General features: G+C 38.8%; 1 protein-coding gene across 8 annotated transcripts in view; it reads left to right on the top strand.

Moving 5' to 3' along the window:
- Nucleotides 1-1,670: 1,670 nt before the first annotated feature.
- axin1 (axin 1) overlaps nucleotides 1,671-22,737 on the top strand; it is a 44,483-nt gene continuing 23,416 nt past the window's right edge. For 3 of the 8 annotated variants that reach the window (XM_077213371.1, XM_077213368.1, XM_077213372.1), the window contains exons 1-2: nucleotides 2,014-2,187; nucleotides 4,090-5,064. In XM_077213371.1, the coding sequence (XP_077069486.1) occupies nucleotides 4,184-5,064 (881 nt within the window). In that variant the 5' untranslated portion in view covers nucleotides 2,014-2,187; nucleotides 4,090-4,183. Of the gene's footprint in view, nucleotides 3,258-4,089; nucleotides 5,065-22,737 lie in introns of all 8 variants that reach the window. The other 5 variants (XM_077213370.1, XM_077213369.1, XM_077213367.1 and 2 more) reach the window with 4 other exon arrangements.

The raw sequence follows: 22,737 nt of genomic DNA, 5'->3' as shown, positions 1-22,737 counted from the left end.
GAAAGAGCTTTTTTCTTCTCTAGTTTCATGTTTTTGAGTGCTAAACTCAGTCCAGGGATTTAAGTTATGTTTGGTATATTTCGTTGAAATTTTAACAAGAAGATTAAGATGAAGCTTGAGCTTATATTCCACAACAATTTATATTGCACACAATAGGAACACTGCAAAAAGAGATCAGTTGACTTGACTTAAAAAGTGAGGAAACCAGTGCGTAAACCTCATGAGTAATTGAAAAAAATTAAGTTATTTGAAACTGACAATTCCACATAACTTAACTTAATTTTTTCAATTGCACAAAGTTTATTGACATAATAATTTTAAGGCAACGGGTTTCCTCACTTTTTTTAAGTTAAGTCAACTGATCAATTTTTACAGTTAACTCACTTACAAGGAAGGGGATTATGTGCACCTGGCAAACATCTGAAAAACTTTATTTGATTACTGCACCTTTGATCACAGCTGCTTTTTTTTTAAAAAGACAGATAGCATGTCAAGGAAGAGCTGTGAAATGTGTGTCAATGACACTGCATAATTTATATAGGTTATAGTCCACTATGACTGTACAACTCAATGTACATCTTCGGAGTAAACCTATTAATAAAGCATACAGACTGGCACATCAGCAGACAAAAAATTTGCTTACAAAATCTATAGACAATAGAGGTGCACTCATTTAGTGTGGTCTTGTGCTTTATACTGACCAGTCAGTTTGGCTGCATGAAGTTTGTTTACTAACTACTGTCTCTTCACACTAAAGTTGTTTGATTATCTTTTGTTGTGTACCTGTTTGTCAATTTTTTCTCTCTCTCTGTCTCGCAATACACATTCTTGCATTGGGTCTCAATAATCTCTCTCTCTCTCTCTCTCTCTCTCTCTCTCTCTCTCTCTCTACAGCGGCTGTGTGTTAGATGGAGGCATTTTGTGGTGTGGCAGCTGTGGCCGTTGTGTGTTTGCGCGCGGTGCTTGATCTCCTGCTGTTTATCCTTAGTCTGTATATATGGAAGCTGCAGGTCAGGTCACTGCGTATGTTTCATCACTATAGCAGGGAATGATTGCGTGTTTGGATATGCACACGCTGTTGACTCAGGCTCTAGTGTAATACTGTGTCTGTAGTACATACATATTCTAAAAAAGGCCTGTAAAAATGTAGGACCCAATAAACCTAGCCAGGGTAGACGCCATTTTGAATTCTATGCGGATGAAAACGAGGCTGTGAGGGATGGACTTAGATTCTTTTCAATGACAAATGTTCTATAAAAGTATAGTAATTTTCAGAATTCACAACTTTCAAAAATATTTTATGTAGTTTTGTCTACAGAAAGTTATTTGGAATGTTTTTCATCATGCTGAATAATTGATATGTTGTTAAACAACAGTACAATCCATTGAAAACACAGTACTTAAATCCCCCACAGCATCATTTTCAGCATACATTTTCCATATTGTCCGTGTGTGTTTTATTTGCATTTTGAATTATGCATTGTATTGTGTTTTAGGGTTTAATGAATTGCCTGTTGTCATGGCAAACAATAAATGAATACCTTTCTCGTTTTTTGAGAAAAAGTTTATTTTTATAATATTTTGTATGCTTGTTTGGTTTAGATCAGCACGTATTGTAAGTGGAAAGTAAACAATATCAGTACTAGTAAATGGTCAAACGAATGCCTGCTGGTCATGTGATGTCAACATGGCGGCGTCCATGAGGGGGCGACCTGCTCATTGTAGAGTAAACAGCTTTTTCAAGAATACTGCTATCTTATCTCATCATGTGTACATCGTTTAAATTATATTTCTCAAAGTGCTGTTCACCTGAAACCGTTTAATTAGCAAACATTCATGAGAGCACCTGTAAGTGTAATGGACGTGGATTGAATGCGCTCTCTTCACACTCCAGAGTTTCGTCGCCTTGGTCTTTTTTTCTTCTTCTTCTCCAGGCGGTAGTGTGATTTCTGGCCGTGCGCGGCGCTCACATCTCCTGCTCCTCTCTCTCTCACACTCACTCGCTCGCTCGCTCTCTCACTCGCACACGGGCACAGGAGTGTGAGAGACAGCCATGGAGAGGTGGAGAAGCGACTGTTTTCTTTGTTATTTTTAAACTCTGAGATCCGCATCGATGACACGATTCATATCTCGCCGCATACAACGCTATTCCCGATGCGCTCGGAAACGGAAAGTAGATTCTCACAGGTACAGTACGGAGCACTTTTTCCTCCTCCTGGCTTGGGTGTAATGGGGTTTTGCGGTAGCGGAGGGAGAGAGAGAGAGTGAGAGAGATGAAATGCACCGTCGCTTTTTTCGCTGCTCGCGTTCGAATCCTCTGCGAGGTCGAGCGCGCGCTTATAAAGCTCTCGTGCTCGGTTTATCGGCGCGTGTTGGAGTGCGAAAATCAGTGTTGTTGCAAAGTTGCACACTAGTCCCTGGGCTGCGGAAGGGCCTGGCTGTGTGTGTGTGTGTGTGTGTGTATGGAGTTTGTTTCTTACTTTCCCCTCCCCCATCCGCTCCTGCTGCTGCTGAGGCCGAGACATGAATGCGATGAATGTGGGGCTCACTTCAAAGCAGATCGCGAGGGCAGCGAAAGGGGTGTTGTAATGTCGTCAGCGAAGGAAAAACGCAGCGCGAGCGAACGCGATCCCTTTTTAGATGGCCGTTTTTTCCCCGTGCATAAGTGGGATAATCGGATATATTGGCGTTTTTAGTGGTTAAAGATGGCTAGCGTGCTGTGACAACGTGTTCTCACACTAGTTGAGTCTGAACCGTTGAGTGGACTAGAAATGTCGGCTCGTGCACTCAAAGATGGTGAAAGTGTTTTTCTCCGTCTATGCTCACTTCTTCTGGAAGGTCTCGCGCTGCACGTACTTCCTATCCTCGCGCGTTACGTTCTTTGATGCGGTGGATGTTCGCCGTATTATGTTTTTAAGTTATCACAGCTTGTTTTGCAGCTAGCTAGTTAGTTAGCCTCTTTCAGTTTACATCCGTGGTGTTTACCGCGGCTTTGTTTTCAAATAACAGCATTTGTGTGCGGAAAATGTTTATAAATTCGCTTCTTGTGCTGGATTAGCCTGCTAGCTTATCGCCATTGAAGTTAGCGCTGTTAAAGTTATTGACTAGGAAAGCTCAAGGTTTCTCTCCTCCTTAGCCTGGCTTCATCAAGAACATCAGAGGTGTAATCAGAAATGTAGCTGGCAGGCAGTCAAAGGTTTTAAGGTCGGAACTTGAAAGTATTGGATTTATGGTTGGTGTCATAAAGCGTATCACAGGTGAGTTCAAGAGGGTTTGACTTTGTGCCATGATGGCTGGCCTTTTGCACTATCTTTGCTTTAAGATAACGTTAGATGCCTATGGCCACGGCAAGTTTTATAGGGGTTGTAGAGCACTGCAGTGTTTAATTAAACGTAGATGGTACAGGTTTTAAATTGCCTAAAAGCTGTACTGTTATGGCTATTATTACAGTTTTATAGACTTGTATCTCTAACGTTGGAAACGTTGGTAACGTTTTATTTCAGCGTCTTCCTTACATGCACTACTAAAGTAATAACAGTAAACTATGCATTATGACATGCAAACAACTCTATACTAAGTACACTAGGTTAATTAATATTGTCAGTATTTATTTGACTATTTACACTGTAAAAAGGCCACTTTAAAAATAGTGTAACCGCCTTTAACTTTTAAGTTATGCACAGAATTAGCTTTTTATTGACCAGTATTTCATAAGCTCAATTATGATACAAAAATGATAATTCTACTTGATACATCTGCAACCGTTGGTCATAGTGTTGACCAACATCTTTATAATTTCACATAAAATCCACAAGAACACAATATGAGTCAATTTTAGTTACTGACGACACTGTGGTCTCCTTAATGTTATTCTCTTTTTATTATAGATATTTGATTGATTGTTGATATAAAGTACCCAAATGCAGGTTGAAGTTATGTCAATTATGTGATTTTTGACATTAGCAGCACTATTTTACACAGGGTTTTACACTGTATTCCTCTTCAAGCAGTATTACTTTGCTGAACTGACCATGTTGAACCTCACTGAATGTTTTTCCATGCCTCTCTCTCTCTTTACTTCTCTTATAGGAGGAATTCTTTCACAGTGGCATTAATAGAAGTCTGGATATAAACTTTCTGCCTTTTGGGCTGTACTGGGACAGGGTGCAGGGACACTGTGAGCATGAGCGGAAACGAGAACTTGTGTTATCTAGCAGACCCGGGCAGCAGCTTCACTGAGGATGCCCCCAGACCCCCGGTCCCTGGGGAGGAGGGCGATCTGGTTTCCAGCGATGGACGGCCACAGTACAGCCACAGTTTTTACTCCTCCAAGAGCGAGAGCCTCAAGAATGAGGCCCCCATAGCTACACCCAGAAGACCCGACCTGGATCTGGGCTATGAGCCAGAGGGTAGCGCTTCCCCGACGCCGCCCTACCTGAAGTGGGCCGAGTCCTTGCACTCGCTTTTGGACGACCAAGACGGCATCCACTTGTTCAGGAATTTCCTCAAACAGGAGGAGTGCGCCGACATGCTGGACTTCTGGTTCGCCTGCAGCGGCTTCCGCAAGCAGGAGAACAACGAAGGCAACGAGAAGATGCTGAAACTCGCGAAAGCCATTTACAAAAAGTACATCCTGGATAACAACGGGATCGTGTCGAGGCAGATCAAACCAGCCACCAAGAGCTTCATCAAAGACTGCGTGATGAAGCTTCACATCGATCCCGCCATGTTCGACCAGGCTCAAACCGAAATTCAGACTATGATGGAGGAAAACACCTACCCTTTGTTTTTGAAGTCCGACATATACTTGGAATACACTAGGACGGGCGGAGAGAGTCCCAAACTGTTCAGTGACCAGAGCTCGGTGTCGGGGAATGGCAAAATCCTGCCTGGCTACTTGCCAACTGTGAAAGAAGACGAGGAATGGAGGTGCGACCAGGAGCAGGAGCAGAACTCTGAAAGCGACCCCACTCCCAGCAACAGGCTGACCCAGAAGCTGCTCATGGAAACCGTGCCTCAGCGGGTGGCCAACAGTAAAAGATATCAGGACAACCGTGAGTACAGGTAAATCCCTGCAGCTTTGAAAAGCCTGTCTCTCTTCTTCCATCCCCCTCCCCCCCTCGCGGTGCAATCGCAGTCAGAAGAAATAGATAAAAAGGGAATCTGAGTTAAGCACAGCCTTCCACAGGAGATGAGAGGAATGCAGTATAGGCAGAAACCTCTAAGTAGCTGCGACTGAGGTAGCAAGACAGATACTGGGTCGCAGCGTTGTCTTTGCCTACTGCGAGTTGGTGCAAGTGGGTGCTCTTTGTGTTCTCCATGCAGGTGTCTCTTGAATGGCAGGCTTTGGAGCAGAATAAAGGTTTCTTCAGGAGAACCACAACATGGATTCTCTTTAGAATGTGCACAAAGGAAGAAACTGAATTGAATATTTTGCAAGAAAGAAAGAATGTACTCTCTAAAAAAGTTTTGAGGTATAGATTTAACAGATGCATTCAGGGACGATTTATGTATCTGATCTAATGCCCTTTGAAGTCCATAGCTGCGTATGGATTTGTTGTGTTTCTGAATGTTTAGATCTCTATCTCTCATACCACCCATAGTTTACTCAGCGACAAGCGTATTGGAATTTATGCTTCAGGTATTGTGTTTTGCGATGCATTTTTCTTTTTTTTTGTGCGCAGACATTCCCGAGGCATTCCTCACCACCAGTTGTGACGGCCCATTGTGCTCTTTTATCTTTCTCGTTCATATCTTGCATCGCACCAACATCGTTTAATCTGGAGGACGTGCTTTTTTTTTTTTTTAAGCCGCGCTGTGAAATTTACAGCAAATCACTTGATGCATCAGAGCCTCAAGTCCCTCCATATGAGCAAAATGGGATTTAGAGATGTGACTGCTTAAATACTTTAATCCTTGTCCTGATGGAATAGAAAGCGGTGCATGTGGGCCTTTGAACAGCCTCTGCTGAAGATTACAAAGCTTTCCGCCCTAGATTTAAAAGCAAATATCGACAGGTGCTTTCACAATGAGATATCACAGCAACAAGGCTCTCCAGGTATGGGTTGTTTTTAGGCTTTTACCATGGTAAAACAACTTTTTTTCTTTCTTTTTTTACATGTACATGCGCTGTTATAATCAAGCTAGCAGGTTTTGTGCAGTCAAGCTACACGCTTTAGCTGTCCAGCTATACATATGATAATTGATATATATTGATGGATGATATGCATGTTGCCATATGACCTCTAAGCTAAGCTGAGCTAAAATGGCATCATCCAGCTCTGATATTCCAACATCAAGGGATAGTTCTGTCAAATCTGTAATTTGCTCACCCTCATGTCATTCTAAACGTCTATGACTTTCTACTCTGGAACAAAAAAGAAGAGATTTTGAGAAATGTGCCTTTTGTTTGTCCCTTCAATGGAAGCCAATGGTAACCAAAACCGTTTGGTTACCACAATTCCTCAGAATATCTTCTTTTTTTGTTCCACAGAAGAAATTCATACAGGTTTTTCACAAAATGAGGGTAAGCGATGACAGAATTTTTGGGTGAACTATCCCTTTAAAAAACTGTTGGTGCGATTTCAGCCAGTCACTGCAGTGCTTACATGACATTGTAAAAAGACAAATTATTATTTTAGTCCATTATATTAGTATTATTAGCTTAACTGTTCTCAACCTTTTTGACTCCATAGTCCAACACAATATTCAAAGGCCCCGTTTCTTTTTTCTTTTTTCAGTTGTTCGGGATTTACTGGATGAGGATTAAGAATAAGAATTTTTACATCTTTTTTTTGTCTAAATTTCTACCTGATAAAATTATTTTGCAGCTTTGCATAACTAGAAAAATGTGTATCCAATTATAAAATTGCCCATGGATGACTTAAACAAGTCTAGAAATCACACTTTTAAGAATGAGGCTACCTCATAAAGGTTTTTCAAGAAAGAAAGAAACGAAAACTTGAGAAAGTGAATTAAAATAAGAATTGTCTTGATTTTTGGTGGTTTGTGCCTCATTTTAAATAAGTTTAAGGCCTCTTGAGGCCCTCTTGGAAGTTTGCTGAGGACCCTAGTGGACCCGGGCCCCTGGTTGACAGCCACTGATGTAAATGCATTTACTGTAATTCACCGCTTTGAGGAGCTTATTGCTTTTATAAAACTGAGACTGTAAGATGCAGTAAAAAAGCAAAATGATACAAGACACCAGCTCATCAATAGATAATATTTATCATAAGTCAGAATAAATAGTTATACTGTTGTCCGTTTGCAGATGTGGTACAACTTAGTAACTTGCCACATTAATTTCAAAAGTGGCGTTTTATCAGGAACTGAACCTGAACTATCTTTTTTTTCCCTTTTTTTTGTAGACCATGTTTTTTTCCCCTCTCGGAGCTAAAGCTTAAATTCTAAGCAGGCATGGGGGAGCAGGAGGAGGATTTACACAGCTTGATTTAGCCTCTGTAAAATGCTCAAGCATACATTGTGCTCTGCTGCTCTGATGTGCTCAACTGCACTGTGTTCACTGCTGGCACTCCTCCCGCAAAGAGATTGAAAATTGCGGAAATCTACCCCTAGAAGTTGACCCAGTTTTCTCTCAACTGTCTGAGACAAACCTTGACATCTGTTGATGGTGCAGTAACCCTGTTCTGTCCAAAACCTCAGCGCTTTAGATGTTCAGGTGAGGTATAAAGATGAGAAACATCCCCAGGAGTGTTCTGAAAGGAAATGCGCCTCTCTTTGAGATTGTTTTTGCAGCATCTTCCTTTCCTCCTTTTGACTCGCATCTTCTCCCGACAGTTTATGTTTAGCATTTGGAGGGTTTTATGTAGTAGTTTAATTTTTGGATGTTGTTATAGGGTACCTTAAAAAAATGTAAATAAAATAATTAATATGACAAAACGAAAGACTCAATGACAGATTGATGTTGTTAAACTGCAGAAACTCCCTCTACACTCTACCCAGCTCAACGTATGTTCCATTGCCTCTGGACCTGATGTGTTTTAATTAGCGGGAGCAATGCATTTGTGAGGCTGTGTTCAAATGATTTTTTCATTAGGCCTACATGAAGTATTTGGCTTGAATTACAGAAAGACATCACGTTTATTTTTTAAATAGCCTTTTAGGTAAATGCTTTAGGGTTTCATGCATGTAAATTTTGCAGGAGTCATATGTCTTTAATTTTTTTCTGGCAAAAACTAGGAAGTGAGGGAATTCAGAAGTTTCTTTGGTAATAAGTTTGGTAATAAGGCCACAGTGATTGTCTGTAATGTGCATCTTTAACTCTAGAAATAATTCCTCAGCTATAGGCTAATACCAAGATCAAAATATAAATCTAATTCTAGACATTTTAAGAGGAATTTGGTCCAGCAGGACTCAATATGGAAATATATTTATTTTTTAACTTTTGTTTCTGATGTCTTGCACTGATGTGGTAATACACAATTTACTTGTATTGAACAAGCAACAAATCCTTAAAACAAGTTACTACTTCACATCAACAGCTTTATTAAGGTTTCATTGCATTTCATAGCCAAATGAATAAAATAAATGTGAATCAAATAGTGATTTAACAGCATATTAAAGGGTTAGTTCACCCAGAACTCTGACCCAACGTATGACGAATGCAGAAGTGCAGAGGATAGATCAAAACAAAACACCGTTTTAGAAGTCTAAAACAAGAACTTTTAAAGAGAAATTTTGGAGGATTTCGATATAAAAGAGGGGCGTGAGTTTGTTGCCCAGCCCTATTTGATTGAACCACGAGAGGCGTCTACTCTCACCTAAGCTTGCGCTACTCCTACATCTAGAGCTGCACGATTATGACAAAAATCATAATTGCCGATTATTCCCTTGAAATTGTAATTGCGATTATTAATTACGATTATCACAATTTACATTGAATATATATAGGCATGTTATAATACATGTTTACACAAAAATTGTTAACACACACAAGTACTGTCCCCCTTTTCTTAACATACACATAAATTGTAAGAATGACTCATAGTAGGCTAAAGACTAGAAAAACATTAGGACTATGCTAAAGGAATTAAATAGCAGTCCCAAACTAGTTTTTGTTAATACAATGTTGATATGAGCCACCACAGTCATTTAAAAATATAAAAAATAACACAAAGTGAAAATAAAGTAGCATTTTGGGGTTATGGAAACGACACTTACCATGGTAAATACACAATACTAACAAGAACTGTTAATGAAACAGCTCCTGGTGAATAGACTGAAAATCATACCTGCATGCAAATCCTTCTCAGCTAACACGTGATTTATTGGTATTTTACTTTTATTTCGTGACTTACTAATTTATATTGTAACCACGTTGGATGCACCTAGTTTCTTTTGCACATTATACAGTGAAGCCATACACAGTGCGTGCCGCCGCATTTGCGCGTGCAATTGAAGAGTGCGCGCTACGAGCACAGTATAACGGCTGACAGGGCAGTAAAGTCTGTTTTTCTGAGGTGAAAGACTTTTTATTTCAGCGTACACTTTCGTCACTGCCTGGTATGTCATATTGTGCTGGGTTTTCTGAAGTAGTCGTGATTCGCCTCTCATAACATAATTATGCTCTAAACACATACGCAGAGTGGATTTTCTTTTGTAATCGCGGCTTTGAACGATTACGTAATCGTGGCATCCGTAATCGTAATTGGAAATTCGATTAATTGTGCTGCCCTACCTACATCTTACGTCGGGTCAGAGGTCACTCTTTCTCCAGAACTTGACTCTCATACGGCCGTTACTGGAAGCCAGTGATTTATAGTTTATAAAGTTATAAATAAGGATATTTTTCTGACAAAAACGCAAGGCTTCGCTTCAGAAGGCCTTTATCAACCCCCTGGAGTCATATGGATTACTTCATGATGGATGAATGCACTTTTTTGGGCTTCAAAATATCAATCCCCATTAACACCCATTATAAAGATTGCAAGTAATAATAATAATACTTAATAATAACAATTTAAATATATTTTGAGTTCTGAACACTTACATTTTTTTATTCAAAACATTTTGCTGCCAAATAAGTTAAACACACCTGTTTGACTTTTGATGCCAAAACATGGTATTTTAAAGGTGATATATGTTATGATTTTTGACTGTACTAAAGCATAAAAATACCATGTTTCCCAAATATCTGCAAATATACTAAGTTCAAATACTTGTTTATCTGAAAAACAATGTTGAAGCCAATTATGCTATTTTGAAATTCCAATCTTCTTTCGAATGTCTACTTTTTTATGATCTGTGCGATCCCCTACACTGCCAATTAATGCCTAGTTCACACTACATGATTTTAAAACGTCGGGCTGAACTGTGGGGTTCACACTACATGACTTGCTCTCTGTGAAATCAGTTTTCAAGTCGTTGAGCTGTTCACACCACACGACACAACGTGATTGATCCGCGACAGGAGGTAACGCACTACACGAGTTGACAACAACTCTGTCACCCAACGATTCTATCTTGTCTACAAACCACGTTTTGTCACGAAAAATCACGCGATAACGAACCGGAAATGAGGCGAAACCGCACGCGCGCCGAAGAAGAACACAAACACGGCCGCGAATATGGACGTCAGACAGAAACTAGTGCTGCAAACTGTTTGCGCGATGATTTGCTCTGAGAAAAAAACGCAAAAAAAGAAAAAATAAGAGAGTATGGGCGAGTGGATCCACATACACGAACAGCAGGGATTGTGTGTGCTACAGAGAGAGTTGGAGGTGAGTACAGCATGTTTATATCGGAGATGTAGCTGCATGTTTATGTTTGGCTGACGGCAAAAATCGTGTATTTACCCGCGTATTTACCCGGTGACCATGCCTTGCTCTGATTGGCTGTTGCTCATGACATCAGTGAGGTTGAATCGTGCGACAGCTCTGGATATCTAGCATGCTAGATATTTTTCTAGGCTCGGCGACGTGTCTGCGAGGCGTCTGCGAGCGTCTTTGATGCGTTGTTGGCTCTTTCATACTAATAGATTGGCGAGCGTTCATCGCCAGCTAATCCCCCGCGATTTGCACACGATATAACCCTGACCTGTCGGCGAGCTCAACGATTTGCAAATCGGGCTTAAAATCATGTAGTGTGAACTAGTCTTTACACGGTAGTATTTTGACACCCCGGGTTGCCAGTTGGTGGAAAATACAACGTACTGCAGCCATGAAAGCCAGTACACAAACTGGGTCAGAGATCGCAGATTCTACCCGACCTAAAAGCCTCAGCAATATAAACCATGTAAACGTATACATTAGCTGATCAACTAAGTGTAAGGTTCGTCGCTTTCCATTGTCCATTGAGCTTGTTGCTTTTGCGTGTCCTCAATCTGGCTACCCATGTAAGGAGAAGGGGCGGGGACTGCAATACCTATTTCAACCTTTAGCTGTTAATATTACATACTGCACCTTTAAGTAATGTTATGAAAGCTTTAGTAATGACAACATTAGGGTTTACAGTTAAGTGACGGATTGGCCCAGATTTTAGTTTCAGTGAATCCCTAATAGTAAATCTAATTTAATTATCTTGCATTTAGGATTAATATGGTTTTATTAATACATAATACCTGATAATATTAATACATAAATAAGGTGTTAGTTCTTGTTAATTGATGAATCAGATTTCACTCCGTCTACATCTAATATCAAGATGAAATGTCAAGTGGAATGTCAAGCTGTCTCCATGTGTTAGTGTTTTCCATGTGCTAGTGTCAGGAGGGATATTGGATTTTTTATATGTCCAGGTTAGTGCCTGTCTGAAACAGTTGTTTATTACCCGGTCAGTGATTTCTCTTTCATTTGTGTGATACGTGGCTCTCTAGGAGGGAAAGTGTAATCTGAATCTCAGCCTCTCTCTTTTACCTGTGCTCTTGAGCGCAGATCTGCCTTTGAGGGTTTAATCCGTGGGAGTCTGGAGTCTGTGTGATCACATGTAAATTGGGATGACAAAGAGCTCATAATTATCTTGAGTGTGGGGAGGTGCACAAATCTTAGGCACAGCAATGTAACCTGTACCTAGGTAATGGCTCCTTTCAAATGCGCATCGTGCTTTTGTCCCAGTGAAGTTGGCTTTGGATGCAAGGATTTTTAAGTGGTGATGGCTGCGAGGGGAGCCAGTTAAAACCTAATGTGCCTGTGCTTTTTATTTTTTCCCTTAGAGAGAGCTTGCTTTTTCTTTGTAGGAGATGTCACAGTAATTAATGTTTGCTCAGTTGGATGTTGGCATGTGTATGTTATTGAGGGGAAGAGAAAGCAGATCGATTCGTTTTGAATCGCAGTAATAATACAGAGATTCCAAATGCCCCCTGCCTGTTTTAGAGCCTTTGTTTTGTGGAGAATCAAATGGAATGGGGAATGCTGGGCATGTGGAGAGAGCTGCTGAAGGCTCGGGATCGTCTCTGAAGGCTTCTGGGTATCTCTTATACGGTGAATATTGACATTGCTGCTGCTTGAATCATTAGAAGACTGTGAATGGGTTGAGAGCAAGGGATAATCACTGGAGACTGCAGAGAGCCTGGGTCTCTCTCTCTCTCTCTCTCTCTCTCTCTCTCTCTCTCTCTCTCTCTCTCTCTCTCTCTCTCTCTCTCTCTCTCTCTCTCTCTTTCTCTCTCTCTCTCTTTTTCTCTCTCTCTCTCTTTTTCTCTCTCTCTCTCTCTCTCTCTCTCTCTCTCTCTCTCTCTCTCTCTCTCTCTCTCTCTCTCTCTCTTTTTCTCTCTCTCTCTCCCTCTTGTACCCCTCCCCTCTCATATACTCCATTTTCCTGTTCTGACTGCCTCTGTCTGTTTCTTTCTGCCCCTCTGCTTAGGCTGGTCATAAAGAGATGTTTCTGTCTAGTTTTGTGAAAGGTTCAAGCGGTGCCTAGCTGTTCCCAAGTGCCACACAATAAACAAACCTTGTATCACTCTTATATAAACAGTGAGAATGGCATATTCTGATATAATATTGTCTGGTACAATTCAAAACACATCCTGGTCTTTTTGTGGTTGCTTTAAAATTACATGTGGGCAGTAATGAATAATTAGAGGAGCGTTTTAATTTCTGTCATACCTGTTCTTCCAAGAATCCGTAATGGTTGACTACATTTTTACATTGCTGTTATTTACATCATCTCTGTCATGCTCATATTGGCCATCTTGGATTCATTCCTCGGTTGGCATGTTGTATGTTAGCTGGGGAAATTCAGTCTGAGCAGAGAATGCTGTCATTACTATTAAAATAATGTAAGGGAATAGAATTTTATATTCTTATGAATGACATTTTCAATACGTCTGCAAAAAGTAATGTGCTTTTGAAAACGCTTGTTTATTTTTTAAATTAAATATTAATATTAAAAAAAATAAATGAAACAATGGTGCATAGCCAGGTTTTTCTTAATCCAATAAACATTGTTTGAGTAAACAGGCAGTAATAAAAAGAACCATTAAATAATATTAGGCTAATTAAAACTATTGAAAAAGGGACCTATGAAGTCATTAACTCCCCCATACCCCCCCCCCCCCCTCAATTCCATTTTATTATTTTACACTTCTTAGTTTTTCTGCATTCCATTTTAATGGTAGTTCTAATTTTCAATCATTTTAATAATCAAAAACTGTGTTTAATCAATTGAATTAATAAAACTAAGGTCATGCTCTGATTTTTATTGGCCGAAAATAGCTTTATATGGTTTGATCGGTGGTCTCCATGAAGTCCGATCATATGACGCAAAAGCGAGTTTGTCATTGTACTGTTTTGTTGTGTTTTTCATTAAGAATAATGAACCTACCAATCAAGCAACTGCCGCCCCTGAATTGGCGCTAATTCAAAAGCGAAAGTAAAATGCACACAGGCATTTATAATGGTGCGTGTCCACTGGCTGATAGACGCCGCTATCAAATGCTCCAGTGTGTATCTGTATAAGCTAGGGATGGGCATTCGATTAAATTTTCTTAGTCGATCGTCGGGAGAATTAACGATCGACTATCGATTAATCATTAATATTTTTATATTCAAATCCATTATTTATTTTTATATTATATACTTTTTATAAATTAAAAATGCAATGAAAATACAAAAATACAGCGCGTTTTTCCTCGATTGGATCTTTATTACAAGATGATCAACTTGTGGCAGTAAAACTGGACGTTCGGTTAGGCTAAACTTGAAGATATATGCGCTGCGGTGCTCGAAAGCAACGGAACCTGCAGCTGCGAGTTGGCGTTCTTAAACAGAGACCCTCGTTTGTTCCAAAATAATAAAAAAAATCATGTTAAACAATAACTTAACCAAAAACATAATAATACTTAGATCTGACAGGTTTTGTCAAAATGTAACTCAGAACTATCCAAGAACGGAGTCGAGAAAGAGAGAGAGAAAGATTAGCCTACCTACTGTAACAATAAATTCGGCTAGGCTACTTAACAAAGCCTCATAAAAAATAACTAGTAACTCACATACAACTTCTACACCAGTCTACTGATTTTTGTTGAGAAAGATAAGCATGTTGATGACATGATCTGAGGTCAGACGCGACCGCAACCTGACCGTCAAGCCTCGTTTACACTTTCGCCTGGCTCTGCAGCGCGAGTCTCCACAGACTGCGCGCGCACCTCCCCAAACAGACGAGGCGTTTATACTCGACGCGCTCGCCTGTGAAACACCGAATACCGCAATGACGTCATTTTTGCCGCGCTCACCTTCGCGCTCGTGCGGACGCGTCGAGTGTAAACAAGGCTTCAGTCCAGCCGCTGAAAACACCCGGTCTGAGGGGACTGACGTTGCCGGGATGCACAGGTACCTCCGCGCTAACTTGACCAGCCCGGGGAACACGTTCACTTTCCACTCACACTACGCAACGCAGCAGCATTAGTTTAATGATAATCGATAACAAATTAACGTTATCGACGAAATTCTTAATGATCAATAATCGATCGTCGATTAATCATGCCCATCCCTAGTATAAGCACTCGATAAAGAGTGTCAAAGAAAACATGCTTTTGAAGTGTTGATCATTGTAGCCAAGCACAGACATATGTTGAGCTTGTTAAAACAAGGACCAATCAGAAGTATTTAAGAATCTGTTCAACAGCGCTCAAAATGCTAGAGAGGAAATGCTGGTATCGTCACATTTTTAAAATTTCAGTACAGAAGTCGGCACTTTTGACAACTCTAGGTGGCCTATTATTTATTTCGGTGATCGGTATCGGCCAAACCTGCTTCCAGTAATCTGTGATCGGACCCAAAAATCCTGATACTAATCTCTGTGTTGGATGCGCTCCTCATGTAACAACTTGTTGAACACGGTAACTAAACCCAACAAATTCACAGTGTTTTATAACAATAGTATTCTCATTATAATGTTATTTATATGACACTCCCAATTATTGCTGCATGATTAATCGCGATGTCAAGTCTATTCGATTATATGACGCAAAATGTAGAGGTGGGCGATATATCGTTTAGAAGATATCCAAATTTTTGTCTGGACGATATGCAAAATTGGGATATCGAATATTTCATAATTTGTACAATCCTACCCCCAAAACACGAAAACAGCTGAAGGAAGTTAAAGAGAAAACCAATAACACACACTATAACCTTCGAAACAATTATATGCAGCGATTTTAATACTGAAGGGGTTTGTTTGACTGTATTTTATGTTTTTGTTTCGTGCAATTGAGGAAAGATCGTGATTTTGTACACAGTAAGCTGCTACTAATTTGCAATATACAACTACGAAGTTCTTACCTGTCTGTTATGACGTTTCTTAGGTAAGAAGCAACAATCCAAAATCGTAAAGAGTAAAGCCGATGTACGATTAATAAAATAGCTGCTAGAAAAGGCAAAATATGGGTTCTTTGCGGAAAAATTATGTCTAAAGTTAAATGTTAAACTTAAATGTCTGTGGTGTCCTCAAGTGGCGAGCTTCGTGATTGTATCATTAGGAAATTGCTTTGTATAATGAGTCCAAAAGATGGAATACATTTTCCCAAGAGATCGGTTGGGTACACATTACAAATCTAACCATTCCGGTGGTTGAACTATTTTTCCTGCCGACCAAAATCCGCGCTGGATCGAACACCACAACGTTGTGCAACATCAAATGGCAAATGTAATGAAAGCGGAACGAAACTCATTATTTTGTGCTTCACGGACCGTTTATAAGTTCGGACGAATGTCAGTGCAGCGCGAGCCGATCTTGATTAAGCGACACCGTTACTACATAAGAGATCCAGTAAACAAAGCATTTGAATTCGCCACTTAATAACATCGCTGCGAGATCTAGTGAGAAGCGTATATTTCTCTGTTATTAACTGATCAAACAGCTAGGGCTGTCAACTTTAGTCGACTAATCGGTCAATGCTGACATTCTTATTGGTCGACCAGTAGCATTTTTTTTTTTTACCAATAGAAAGAAATTTTCAATGATTTACTCCTTGATATTTATTCCTTTATAAGCAGTTATATATTACTGTATTCTAAATATAATTAGCCTATGGTTTATCCCCAACTTTAAATTTAGGCTATTTTGTAACAGCGCCACAGTTTAGCGCACACACATAGAACACTCGGTTCGCACCTGTGGCTGGCTGCGCTGCTGCTTCGTGCTCAGTAAGGAAATAGCCTAAAGAAAATAGCCTAAAGAATGTAACAAAACGAAAATAAACCTATATGCAGTCCTACAATACAGCCTATTATTATTAGGATCGTTTTTTAGGCTCTTTGGGTTTTTTTGTGTGTGTTTGTTTTAAAACTCCTAGATCGGCTGGACAAAAGTTAACCCATAGCTTTGAAAGTAAAGAAGAATATACAGCCTGTATAAACGAGAGCTTTTGTTAGGATTTTTCATTGTGTCAGATAGCAGTTATATTTTTTTTGTAGCGTGTGGTATGGTCAGGTGCGCGATTGTGACTGTTACTATAGACCTAGGACAGTGCTCCTCACTTTTTGCAGTAAAAAAAAAAGATTTTTCAAAGATTTGTTTTATTATTATAGTTTTATGTATTTTTGATGTTCTTTCGTTGTTGTTTTATAAATGCTCTATGACAATTGTTAAAAAAATGTTCAATCAAAACATTGCGTCTTTTTTTTTTTTTTTGTCGACTAATCGTTGATCAGGACAAGACTTTGGTCGACTAAGGATTTCTTTGGTTGACTACAGCCCTACAAACAGCACTGACGTGGAAACCTGGAGAAACATCGTTCCATGAATTAACTAGTTATAGGTTTTAAGTCCACAGATCATTCACCATGGATTTAATGTGGTAACCATAGACTGTAAAAGGTAGTAACACACTAACTTGTAACCATGGAAGTTTGGCAGGAATATTAAAATGCTTTCAAGTACGTCACACATCTTTTTCCAGCACTTCAGAACTCAAATGTTATATGTTATTTAAATGTTATTTTTTAATGTGATGACAAAAACATTATTTAATCCTTCAAAGATTACCCCCATTTATAAAACTAAAAGTGTCAAGAGGCAGGAAAACTCACACTTATTTAAAAAAAAAATATATATATATATGTATTTTAATAAATAGGAAATTTCTATGGCATTTCTTTATTTTTGCTGTATCGAAAACGTACCGAACCGTGTCACTCTGTATCGTATCAAACCGAACCGTGAATTTTGTGAACCGTTACACCCCTATTAAAAATATAAAAGAACAATAAAGACTTTATTGAATAATATTTTAATATTTTAAAAAGTTTAGGAGTCTTTAAATCAATAATGTCTCATATCTTTATGTACTAGTAATTCTATACAATAATAGGTCAAATGCAGCAAGTCAAAAGACCAACTGGACCTTCTTTGCCAGTTTGCACACATTTCTTTGAAGGATTGCAAAAATATCGTCTGAATATTGATATTGAGATATTGGAAAAAAATATCGAGTCAATATTTTTGTCATTTTTGTCAATATTTCCCACCCCTAGAAAAATGCTGTGATTTTTATATGAAATAAATTAGGGCTGTTAACCCAATTAACACAAGTGTGAACACAGCCTATCTCAGCGAAATGCATCCTATATGAGATTAATCAGATATTTAACATAAACATAATATTACAACTAATATCTGCACAAAATGATGCGCATTAAACAGGGATGGTGAAAACTAAAAATTTTCTTGACCGACCACCGAGCCTCATTAGCCGGTTGAAACCGGTTAACAGATTAGTTTGAAATATGCTACGCTATTTGAAATAACAGCCATTTTGAGCCGCGCCTGCAATTTCGCAACTCTGTCACATCTCTCTCTGCCTCCCGCTCACACATACACTGCCCCGGGTCCGCCCTTCCACTCACTTCACTTTTTTAAAATTCCCTACAGTGCGAAACAATCCCGCAAAGTACGCGACGCAGAGGAGCTTGTATGTAATCGGAGGACAAATGGCTCCTTAGTTTCGAAATGGTTTGGTTTGGTAAGGTGATCGCGTTGAAAATAAAGGCGTTAGTCTAGCGGTAGAAGCTCATTTGAAACATTGCCGCGGCTCATTTAAGAAAATGACAGCTCCGAAGAGACGCCACTTTAGTTGGAGGTAACGTTAGTGCTAACAATAATAAAGAAAGATGATGATCATCATCACCTTATCTGTAACCACTGACATGTAGATGTAATGTACTATTTCCAAATCTAAGCCATCTTATGTGGAATGTTGCCTAATAGACTGCAACACGATAAAACCAATGGATAAAACAGGCACCTTCAGAATGCGTAAAAGATGCACCGGCCAAGGCAGGTCTAACTCACTTTGTGCCTTCTAATAATGGACAGAACAAGTCGCGTTTTCAGGTGATACATCATAGATAATGTAGGCCTACTGTATTTAAGCACTGTATCACACAAGTTGCAACTTACGTCTGTGTCATTCTTTTTGTCGAAATGGTCCCACACACTACTTTTCTTTGCACGCTTCATCTTGTAGCCTTTACTTTTCGCAAACCTTGTGAGCGCGCGAACCCAAACGCTGTGACCGCGACAAATGTTTTTATTGGTTTGTTAAAGTACAAACAGGCGAGTTATGAGAAATTGAGGGTGAGGGATTTGTTCACTTCACACAAAAATATATTGGAATGAGATGGCTAACTGTAGTAGCATTTAGTCCACTGTCTATAATAGCCTAATTTAGAGATCACTTTTTTTTTTTAACCGACTACCGACAACTTTGTTCGGTTAACGTTGATACGGTCAACCATCGGTCAAACGGTCATCGGTAGAGATGCTCCGATCAGCATTTTTGGGGCCGATCACCGATCACCAAAATCATGATCTGCGGATTGCCGATCACAGAATGGCAGGGGAATGGGAATCTTTTATCTATAATCTAGCAGAGTTTGCTCCATTTGTAGAAATGTGTTTATTTAATTGTATTTAGAAAATGAGATGTCTTAAGGCTACTGTAGGCCAGCTTTCCCAAATAAGGCAGAGTAACATTAAATTATTCCAAACAAAGAGGGGTCAGGCAGACCAACACACATCAGATCAGCCTAATGGGAGGGGATCAAGTTACACTTAGGCATATTTGGAAATTGTAGCCTATTAATACACCCACTACATTTACTAATTGGCAACAAAATGTACAACTTGTTACACCAAAACTGGCTACTGATAAAAGGACAAAACTATGGCAAGTTTTTTTCCTGTTATTATTATGAACGTCTGATGTAGTTGAGCAGAATGCTCTTTTATGAAGTTACTTCATTAAAGGACATATTTAATGAGATTATGCCTGAAAAGGTTTTGGATTTTTTATCATATGTTCACTTAAAAATATATATTGTATAAAATGACTTCTTGTTTATATTAGTTTTGTTTTATTGTATTTATATGATATTCTTATTTTTATAATTGAATTTTTGCCATGAAAATAGCTTTGAATGCTGACATGGCATTAAATAAAATAATCTGAATCTGATGTAGTTGAGGAACCAACTACGTCAGATCAAATAAAAAAAACAAAGCCGCGCGAGTAATTTACGTCACGTTATCGGCTTTTTTGATCGGCGCTTTTGGGGTTCGCCGTTCAATCTATTTTTAGCCAATATCGTCCGATCAATCGGAGCATCCCTAGTCATCGGTTAGCATTCCTAATGCACAATTGAACTTGAAGTTACGTGCTAGTCAGAATGTGTATGTCCTGCGATGGATGCGCTCTTCGCGCAACAACACGCTAAAACGTGATAACTAAACCCAAATAATTCACAGCGTTTTATTACAATAGTGCTCTCATTATAATGTTTTTTTTTTTTTTTACCTTTATTTAACCAGGAAAATCTCTCTGAGATTAAAAATCTCTTTCACAGGAGAGTCCTGGCCAAGAATGGACAGCAGTTACAGTCACAACTTACAAATTGAAACAACAAATAACAAATTAAAACACTTAAAAACAATTTCAAATCAATGAGTCTTCTTCGAGTGACTGAATAACAGATTTAAAATGTTCCAAAGGCACCAGAGTTTGTAATTTCAATTTTGTTTGGAGTAAATTCCATTCAAATGGAGCTGCGTACATAAAGGCCCTTTTTCCCAGTTCAGTTCTCACAGATGGAACAGAGAAAGTAAAACGATTATCAGACCGAAGGGAATATTTCCCAACACTTTTCTTTTGAATTAGGCAACCTAGATACAAAGGCAACAACCCCAGAATAGTTTTATAAATTAGATAAAAATGAATTTTCCTTCTAATAGACAAAGATGACCAGGATACTCTATTATACAATATACAATGATGAGTTAAAGGTTTACAATCTGTAATAAATCTTAAAGCGCTGTGATAAACAGCAACCAAAGAAGAAAGAAGTTGAGAGGAAGCAAATTGATACACCACATCACCATAGTCGAGTACGGGCAAGAAAGTAGCAGAAACTAACCTCTTTCTCACATTAAATGAAAAACAGTGCTTGTTTCTAAAATAAAACCCAAGCTTTATTTTTAATTTTTTCTTTAAATTAGTTATGTGAGACCCAAAAGATAATTTATCATCGATAGTGATGCCAAGATATTTATATTCTTTCACTAACTCAATCACATCACCTTGCGAAGTCTGGAGAGGAGTAAAATTGTCTATCGCCTTTTTCGAGCTAGAGAATAACATGATTTTAGTTTTATCTACATTCAGGACAAGTTTTAGTGTATGAAGCCAAGACTGAATAACATCAAAAGCCGCTTGAAGTTTAAGCAAGGCTTGCTGTTTCGAAGATGCACCACAATACATAACCGTATCATCTGCGTAAAAGTGAAAATTAACATCTTGTTTGTCTTGATCAATACTGTTAATGTAGATAGTGAATAAAAGAGGCCCCAACACGGATCCTTGAGGAACACCTTTAACAATCTCCAATAGTCTTGAATTTTTACCCTCAGCCTGACGTATTGAGTTCTATTACTTAAATAATTTTTAAACCAGAGAATAACATGATTTGATAAGCCAACACTCCTTAATCTATGCAGCAATATCTCATGATCCACTGTGTCGAAAGCCTTAGATAAATCAATAAAAAGGGAAACGCAACAATCACCTTTATCAACTGATCCCACAATGTCATTTACAACTTTCAAAACGGCTGTTGTGGTACTGTGTATTGCGAAACCCAGATTGATTACTAGATAGAACTTTGTGTACATTTAGATAACAAGTCACTTGATCACTAATAAAACTTTCTAAAATTTTTGATAGAACACAAAGCTTTGAGATTGGTCTATAATTATCTAGTATAGTAGGGTCTCCCCCTTTTAATAGGGGAACAACAAAAGCTGATTTCCAGAATAACACCAGTATCTATTGAAAGATTAAAAAGATAAGTTAATGGGGTTGAAATAATATCAGCTGCCATTTTCAAATAGATAGTTTCCACACAATCAGGGCCTGGTGATTTATTTATATCAAGCGCTTTGAGTGCTTTGTGGACATCAGAACTCTTGATGTGTACAAAAGTGAACTCCTCCTTTTTAAAAAATAGTTTCTGCACTAACAAAGTCATTATTTGAGAATGTTGTGATGTATATGACAGTCCTAACTTTATTAATGTCTTGCATTGCTGTCTGAGCTGCATGCGCTAAAACTAGGGCTGGGCGATAAAACGATAATTATCGCGATATAATTTTTCTCAATAAAACAATATCAAGAGTTCGATAATGTTTATGCGCCGAAAGCGGAACGAAACTCATTTGAACCGCGCGCCACACGGACCATTTCCGCTCGGCTCAAAGTCCAAATGGCAGCGCAGCGCGAGCTCCGCTTACTCTGGTCCTCTCGCTCACGAGATCCAGTGAGAAGCGCTTGAATTCAGTGAAGAACACAAATTGTCTCAGTGATTTAAACCAGTTTAAAGGCAGATGAAACAGCGCTGACAAACAGGAGAAACACTGTGTGAAACGATAAGGTCAGAATCTGAATTGATACTGAATCCGTTTACCATGGATTTAGTGTAACGTTAGCCTAGTAATATTAACTGCACCATGAAATGTGGGATATACATATTGAATTGTATTATATTATTAATGTACCCAATGTATTAAATGACTAATGGAATATAATTACAGTATTTAATAACGTATTTAGGCTACTGTTTTTCATACAAATACCATAGAAACCATTGTTACATTTTGCCATGATAGTGAGGTGCTATAGGTAATGCCTGGCTTTATCTGTGGTTATAATGATCTAAATGCATGATACTGGATGACCAATGGTTAATTTTAATAACTCAAACAGTCAGAATATTACATTTTAACAAATAC

This window comes from Siphateles boraxobius, unplaced genomic scaffold (assembly GCF_051911475.1).
Source record: "Siphateles boraxobius isolate OS27281-9 unplaced genomic scaffold, OSU_SipBor_1 66, whole genome shotgun sequence".
Classification (NCBI taxonomy): domain Eukaryota; kingdom Metazoa; phylum Chordata; class Actinopteri; order Cypriniformes; family Leuciscidae; genus Siphateles; species Siphateles boraxobius.
This window is presented reverse-complemented; position numbering and strand designations above follow the sequence as displayed.